This window comes from Bufo gargarizans, chromosome 3, assembly GCF_014858855.1.
Source record: "Bufo gargarizans isolate SCDJY-AF-19 chromosome 3, ASM1485885v1, whole genome shotgun sequence".
Lineage (NCBI taxonomy): Eukaryota > Metazoa > Chordata > Amphibia > Anura > Bufonidae > Bufo > Bufo gargarizans.
In genome coordinates, this window is record NC_058082.1 from 35,005,922 (window position 1) to 35,014,524 (window position 8,603).

Genomic DNA, 8,603 nt, shown 5'->3' on the forward strand with positions numbered 1-8,603 from the left:
GTCCGGACCCATTCTAAGGACGAGTGAATGGACCCTAAAAGAGGTTTTCCAGGGACTTAGATAGCTCATCGATACCAGAGTGGTGGTGGTCCGACAACTGGTATCTTCACCAATCAGCTGTTCCCTGCAGTTTCTGGCACTAGAAACAATACGGTGGATGGAGGAGAAGCAGAGGGCTCTGTGTAATGGCTGTGCCGGGGCACTGCAGCTGAGGTCCCATTCAAGTGCATGGGAACGGAGCTGTGTTACGCCAGAAATTACACGTTGGACGGAGCCTCCCATCCACTATAGAGTTCCCATGCCAGCAGGAAGCATCTGTTGGGTAGGGATGTGGGGTGTCGGACGTCCACTGATATGATCCTGATGATCTATCCTGAGGCTAGGCCACCAATATCTGTCCCAGAAAACCCCTTTAATCCACCCCTACAAACTTTCATAAGTTGTCCTCCAGAAGGTCCTAGTTTGTGATGCATAACCATGCCCCTTTCCACAGACCACACCCATTTTTGAGCGCTTTAAAACTGACCACACCTCTTTTTCGTGCCACCCTCTCATTGCATGTTTAGAGTATAATAATGCAGCATTCGAGGAATACACACAATTTATGGGAGAAAGCAGGCCTCCATAAGGAGCCAGGGAAACTAGCCAACTTTTCTGATAGCTTTCCGGATGTCCTCGGAGAGTTGGCAAGTATGGGTTATTCTCAGGGGCATAGCTAAAGGCTCATGGGCCCTGGTGCAAGAGTTCAGCTTGGGCCCCCTTCCCTCAGTGCTTTGTGGACAGGGGAGCACATAGCCTTCATGCTGCCTGAGGCAAAAACTGAAAATGCACCCCCCGCCCCCATGCCAAATTCTTGACCTAACCCCTTCTCTCCAGGCAGTGGTGTAACATGACCTGCAGGCAGTTTCTATAATACCGGTGACTTCTTATGTGGCACAAGGGTCTTAGGGGCCCCTCAGGCTCCTGTGCCCAGTAGCGACTATTACCTCACCACCCGCTATAGCTACACCCCTGGTTAATCTGATGGCAAAAAGCTTTCATTAAAGGGTTAACCCATTGGACATTGAGCAATGTTACGAGCTATGAGTGTCTATCAGATGATTCAGATTGGTTGGAAGCTCCCAATGGGTTATTTACCAACATCTAACATATGCTCCATCATAAATGGGGCCCCCAATCAGGATCCCCCTAATAATGTTTATATGCCCCAGTGGGTCTTATAATAAGAACACAGGACATTGCCTGTATGACATTAAAGGGGTTCTGCACTTTCATTTAACTGATGATCTATCCCTATTTTGCGGAACGGAATAGCTGGCCCCTGATAGAACACTACTATCCTTGTCCGTAATGTTCTATTTTTTTGTGGAACGGAAATACGGACATAAGGAAACGGAATGAACACAGTAACTTCCGTTTTTTTTTTTTTTTTGTGGACCCATTGAAATCAATGGTTCTGTATACGGTCCGCAAAAAAAAACAAAAAAACGGAACGGACACGGAAAGAATATACGTTCGTGTGCATGAGCCCTTAAAGGCTATCTACATCTTTGGGGGGCAATTATGTTTTACTATTGCATTCTACTCATTTTGAGCTAAAAATCATTTTTCATTTGGTCTTTATTAAAAATGTTGAACCCCTGTCTCTGTGCAGCCTTGAGTTTCTCTAGTAGCTGAATCTGAATTTTCTATCCGTTCTGTCAGGCAGCTGAGCTGACGGGCTCCTTATGTCTGATCTCTGACCTTATAAACACTCATTATAGCTCAATCCTTAGCGTACTGATAAGAATGTGGATTAAATAAGTGTTTATGACCTCCCAGTAATTTAGAAATAAGGGTTATCAGATGACTGCACAAAGTGAACGTGAAAGTACATTCACACAGCTGGAAAAACAGTTAACCCCTTGTGACAGAACGGCTCAATATTTTTAATAAAGACAAACTGAAGAAATTATTTTTAGCTCAAGTTGAGTCAAATGAAAATCATAAAAAAGGTGAACACAGCCTTTAAAGGGGTTTTCCCCATGAACACATTTATGACATATCCACAGCTTATGCCATAAATGTCTGAGAGACGCGGCTCCCACCATTGGGACTCACTCGTTTATCTCAAGAACGGGGCCCCCGCTTTGCGGTGCAGGGAATGAAGAGGTGACTGTGCATGCGCGTCTCTCTCTATCTAATGCTATGGCGGCGTGCTCAGTATAATACTAGGTTCTATAACAGTCAATGGAGAGCTACGCATGCGCGGTCACCTCTCCATTTACCGCAGTTTGCAATGGGTTGCCGTTCTGCAGATACAGGTGGGTCTCGGAGGCGGATCCCTCACCTATGAGACACTTATGGTGCGTCGTGTGGATACTACCCCTTTAACATTGATCTGCAGCCTTCATGTCATGGCCACCATCGTAAAACCCTTGCTGACTGATCTCTGGCAGATAGCTGACTTGGATTTCATCCCCTGACTGAGAATTTCCCATGAGATAAGTGGCTGCCGCACATCTGACACCGCTTATCTTGCACAGGAAAAAGGATAGGGCATACTGAAATCCAACATGCCTCATCCTGGTTATCAGGGCTGTATTTCAGGAATGGCATGTGCCTACCACACCCATCCTCCCTGTTCAGGCCACATCACAACCGGACTGGGAGAACTGGTTGGTGCACTGTTGTTTTCAGACCCCTGCCTCTCTATTCACCTCGGAGGTCAGAAGCTGGACACCTACTGCGTGTCCTCTTTACCTGGCAGTCAGTTGTCACCATATTTCCAATACACTTCCCTGGAGAGGAGCACATGCATGCTCGGCCAGCTCCCCTATATATGGTTATAATGAGATTTACATGGGATCTCAGTCCCACAGTGGGATGGGGACCCCCGCCAGCTGAACATGTCAGGGTATAGTCGAGCTGTCCTTATACACAATAGATTCCTTATCGGCGGGATCTGCTGACATTAAAGGGGTATTCCCGTCTCAGACATTTATGGCATAACCACAGAAATTAATGACAGTCCCTGTCCTGCCTGCAGAGGCCAGAGGTGGTAGGGACTGTCAAAACTGCCGAGCGGACTACGTTTTTTTCTGTAACTCTGCCATTCGATTACTATGACTTAAAACTGTTCTATGCACACGCACACTCTTCTTGGATGAGCATGCATGTGTCCGGAAAGTAGAAGAAAGGGAACACCCCTTTAATCTAATGTCTATCGGCTTCCTGAGTGGTGATGGTCAGACCAATCCCGAAAACCAAGGGCCCAAGACTTCTTCAGCACTTTTTCTCCACAACACCGCGCTCGACCAGGACTATAAATAGAGGGGCCCCACTCGAGGGATGCCGTCCCAGACTCGGCAAATCTGCTAAATCGGACATGGCATTGAGAGAGCGGTAAGATGACAGCAGAAGGATCTGTGGGGCACTGACCTCTTTTCTTTTTTTTAACTGTTTGATGGTACCGGAGAACCCCTTTAAGGGGTTTTTGTCACCAGAATTAACCCTATTAAACTAGCTGACACTAGCGATGTGCTAATGTCAGCTTAACCTAACCAGCCTATTTATACGTTTATCTCTGCCCCTGTCACTCCAGAAATATAACTTTATAATATGCTAATTATCCTCTAGGTGCAGGGGGGGCGTTGCCCCTGCTCCTAGAGGCTCCGTTCTCCCACCTCTGGCCACGCCCTGCTGCACTAGATTGACAGGGCCAGGCAGCGTTGGTTTCCTCCTGTCTGCCATGTAAATCTCGCGCCGGCGCCGTCTCGTTCAGTATTCGGCGCAGGTGCAGTGAGTGAAGGGCGCTCGCCGGCTTCCTCACTACGCCTGCGCCGAATACTGAACGGCGCAAGATTTCCCCAGCGCACAGGGCCGGGAGTTGGAGGTGAAGGCTGCCTGGCCCTGTCAATCTAGTGCAGCAGGGCGTGGCCAGAGGTGGGAGAACGGAGCCTCCAGGAGCAGGGGCAACGCCCCCCCTGCACCTAGAGGCTAATTAGCATATTATAATAGTTATATTTCTGCAGTAACGGGGGCACAGATAAACGTAAGAATAGGCTAGTTAGGTTCAGCTGACATTAGCACATCGCTAATGTCAGCTAGATTAATAGGGTTAATTCTGGTGACAGAAACCCTTTAAGGCTAGGTTCCCTGGGCGGCCTGTGTGGGCTCCTGGTATGCCAAGAAAGCCTCCCAACCTGACACCAGATGAATCCATAGACTCCTATGAAGCGGCTGCACACCAAGACATAGTCCTTGTGGTCTGGCCAACCTCCCAATACAAAGGCATTCTGCGAAAGACTCCACACCACGGCGGCCGGCCATACGGATAACATAGCTCCGACAGCTATCGTTCCCAGACACCTCGTACACATGCATGCTCGACTCGGCTGAGCATGTGACCTCAGAAGGAAAAGGGAGAGGAAGCGGACTGTGGCTCATCCTCCTCCAAACAAAAGGGCCAGCTGAAATCCAACATGCCTGACATACGACATCGGAGGAGCGTCAGGAAGCCCCTATACAAATTAGATGGCTCCGCCAAAATTGTCAGGTTCAGCCAAAACATAACTAAAGGGCATGGCCGGCACTACCCTGTGACGTGTCCGCAGGCAACATGAGACCCAGTGGCGGCATGTCGGAAGACCGTAAGGAGCGTGGATCTGGCCCTCGGCACTAAAATGGAGCAGGGTAGCACATTTTTTTGTTTAGGTACAGCGCAGTAATAGCTAAATTTAAAAAGGGGCAAAAAATTTGACATCCCCTTAAGGGCTCGTTCACACGAACTTGTAAAGCCCGTGCTGTGGACAGCAAATTGCGTTCCACAATGCACGGACACCGTCCGTGGGGCAGCCGTATGGGGATCGTGAACCCATTAACTTGAATGTGTCCGCGATCTCTCCGTTCTGCAAAAAGATAGAGCACGGAACGGAACCCCAGAAAGCACTCCGTAGTGTTCCATTCCGTTCTTCTGTTCCGTATCTCCGGATTTGCGGACCCATTGAAGTGAATGGATCTGCATCCGTGAAGAGGAATGGCCACAGAACGGTGCCCGTGTATTGCGGATCCGCAAATGCGGTCCACAATACGGAAACGGGCAGCACACGTTCGTGTGAACGAGCCCTAAAGCAGAAGTCTGAGATATATATGTTGGGGAGGTTTTTTGGGGGCGAGATCAGCGCTCGTTTAGCTCCACTTACACAGAGCAATTATGGACGCTGTACATTTAAAGGGGTTGTTGTCCCTTTACCATCCACAGGATAGGGGATAAGTGTCTGGTCAGAGGGGGTCTTACCGCTGGACCCCCCGCCAATCACACAAGCAGGGGTTCAGTGTTCCTGCATTTGAACGGGGCGGCAGTAACACATGCCTACTGCCACTGGTCTACCAGAGATAGCTTGTACTCAGCAGAACCATAGAATTCAATAGAGTGGCGGCACGCATGTGTGACCACCGCTCTATTCCAGTGGTGGAACACAGGGTCCCCGTTTGTGCTCGGACCCCACCACGATAAGTGTTTGTAATGGGACAACCCTCTGAATCTGACCACTCGTGTCCCTACAGTCCCATCACTGTCAGCAGCGCGCCACGTAACATCACCTGACAGTCAGCAGCGATCATCAGATTGTGCAACACCTGGAGGCAAACACCTGACATGGTGTGCCTAGGGCAGCGGTCGGCAACCGCCTGCACTCCAGCCGTTGTAAAACTACAACTCCTCCCAGCATCCATACTTGCTCTGCTCTTCTCAGAACTCTCACAGAAATGAATGGAGCATGCTGGGAATTGTAGTGTCACAACTCAGGTTGCTGATCCCTGGACTAGGGGCTAAGATCTCCTCATCTTCAGCGTAGCTGGCCTCATGCCAGAATTAGGTTTCAGGTAAAAAGAAAAAAATAAATAATATTTTGCCTATGTCCACATGAGAAAGAAAAAAAAAAAACCCTGATTTTCTGACCTGAATGCAAAATGTGCGCGCTTTACAGGCGGATTTTGTTGTGTATTTACACCCTCCGTATTTTACAGGCATGTTCTACCTTTTTGCGGAAAGCACATGGATTACCCATGCGCTTTGCGAATCCGTATGTTCGTTCTGCAAAAAGTTAGAACGTGTCCTATACTTTCTCGCCAAAATGAGATCAATGGGTCTGCCAAAAATGCGGATGCAACACCGACCGCATCTGTATTTTTCGGATCCGCATGAGATCTGCTGTGAAAATCCGGAGAAATAATTGTAAAATCTGCAACACATGCGGGTGACATTTTTTTTCCATTCGCTGCAAGGCTACTGTATTTCACTGCGGCGTAAAATCCTCAGCGTTTCCACTACGTGTGGACGGAGGTTTGGGGGGGGGGGGGGGGGTGAAAAACATTCAAGAAAATGTACAGAATGCCCCCCCTTCGGATACGTCTCTTTCAGTAACTACAAGCATTCCTCATGTAGTAACAAGAGCATCTATTCTTATGACTCTACCTTGTGCCGTTCCTCTATTATTCCTGCTAGAAGTTTCTGAACACTTGGGTGTTACCAGTAAGGGGGGTGTCCCTGCACAGTCTGTCACGGCAGCGCTGATTGGATAGTATCAGACTGTGCAGGGACACCCCCCCCCTCTTACTGGTAACAGACTGCTGGAAATCCATTCAGAAATTCTACAAGGAATAATAGAGGAATGGCGCAGCATAGAGTTATATGAAAAGATGCTCTAGAATTGTTACTACACGGGGAATGCAAATAGCTGGAAATAGGACACTGCGAGAGAGGGAGCGCCGTGTGGACGCTGTCCAGCCACCTGAATGTCGGCCAACCCCTTTAATCCTAAGGTAATAGTCACCTTGACAGTTACGCTTTATCCGTCGCTGCCTGTGAACTGCGGACAGTGACCTATTACCCAGATACACTGACTGCCAAGGGATGACTGGGAATCAGCACGGATCCGTGGACCGTCACCCGCGCTTCATCACGTATGTCAATTTGGAGTTTATTAGGGACCCGCTCCTATCTCGGGGCCCTCGAAGCGAAGGCGAGCGCACACTCATACATGGAGTCCGCCCCTCAGCAGTGTATGGAGGGATGGCCACGCATGCACTGCACTTAGGGGGTCCCGCTCTTGAGATAGGAGAGGACCCCTGACATTATCCTATCGATATGTTCTAAATGTCCAGATAGGGCAACCCTTTAAGTCCAATACTTCTTTATCATCATGCTGGGATTTATAGTCCCTCAGGAGGTCATGACTTGCCGTCCAGTAACGCCCTACACCTCCATAACCTGCAGCTGTTGCCCATAGCAACCAGAGCCTTTTTGTAAGTGAAAGCAATAACCTCATTGGTTGCTATGGAGAGCCCCCTCACTATTTCAAAAGGGAGGGGGACCTTGTTCAATTCCCCTACACTGCAGCCTGTCAGCAGTTAGAGCAGAGTATAGGGGGCCGCATAGTTGCCATGTAATTGAAACGGGCATAACTAGAGTGGGTGTGCATAGCAACCACAACCAATCAGCTGGCAGCTTTCATTCTCCCCTCGCCAGTGAAAAATTGAAAGCAGCGTTCTGATTGGCAGTGGAGGCATAAGAGCCGTCACCTGATTGGTTGCTGTAACCGCCCGTTACCGTCTATATTTGCCGGTTTTCCACTATGAGGCCCACAGTACAATTAGTGACCGCAGCTGAGCCCTCTCGGCTTCCTTACACCCTCCCCCTTCTGACTGTCAGTGTCAGCTCTCACCAGATAGAGGGGCGCGTAGATCTTGAAGGATTCCTCCATGGCGCCCTGCGTGATCTGCAGGTAGGACGTGAAGCACGACGGGCTCCATGTGTGCCCGATCTCATAGCAGCTGTGAGGAATGGACTTGCTGTGCGCCGCCATGTTGCCCTGGTGGTGCTGGAGGAGAAGGAGGAGTGAGGAGGAAGGGGAGGCGGTGTCGTCGTCTTCCCCGCTGGAAGAAGAGTAAAGGTCTCCCCCGCCGGGGTTACTCCCGTCCAAAGACCTGGCGGGATCAGGACGCCGGGGGCGCGCACGGGGACGCGGACCGCGAGCACACATTGCGTCGCTGTGCGGATAACATAAACCGCAGGTGCTGCTGGCCACTTCGCTTTACTGATGCGTTTTTCTTAGAGAGACATCCCTAGAAACATTACCCAATCTGTCACACATAGGAGATGCTGCGGACTACACGGCGACATTTGTCCTAGGAATGTCACACATATACTTTTTTTAACCCCTTCTACCCCAGGCCAGTTTTCTTTTTTTGGGGACGTTACAAGGCTTAGAAGTTTAAAAGCGATTCTTAAAATTTTGAAGAAAATTTCCAAACCCCACTTTTTAAGGACCAGTTCAGGTCTGAAGTCACTTTGTGAGGCTTATATCATAGAAACCACCCAAAAATGACCCCATTCTAGAAACTACACCCCTTAAGTTACTCAAAACACAAGAATAAAAGGAAAATGGAGAGGACATTTCTAAATTTCATCTTTTTGGGCAGATTTTCAATTTTTTTTCTTTAACACATTGAGGGTTAACAGCCAAACAAAAGTCAATATTTATTACCCTGATTCTGTAGTTTACAGAAACACCCCACATATGGTTGTAAACCGCTGTACGGGCACAGGGCAGGGCGCAGAA

The 8,603-nt window shown here is 49.0% G+C and overlaps 1 protein-coding gene across 1 annotated transcript in view; it reads right to left on the reverse strand.

Annotated features, from left to right (window-relative positions):
* Window positions 1–8,065, reverse strand: part of TMEM135 (transmembrane protein 135) — a 349,453-nt gene extending 341,388 nt beyond the window's left edge. The window contains exon 1 of the mRNA XM_044286249.1: window positions 7,707–8,065. Coding sequence (XP_044142184.1) covers window positions 7,707–8,024 — 318 coding nt within the window. The 5' untranslated portion in view covers window positions 8,025–8,065. The remainder of the gene's footprint in view (window positions 1–7,706) is intronic.
* Between the last annotated feature and the right edge of the window lie 538 nt (window positions 8,066–8,603).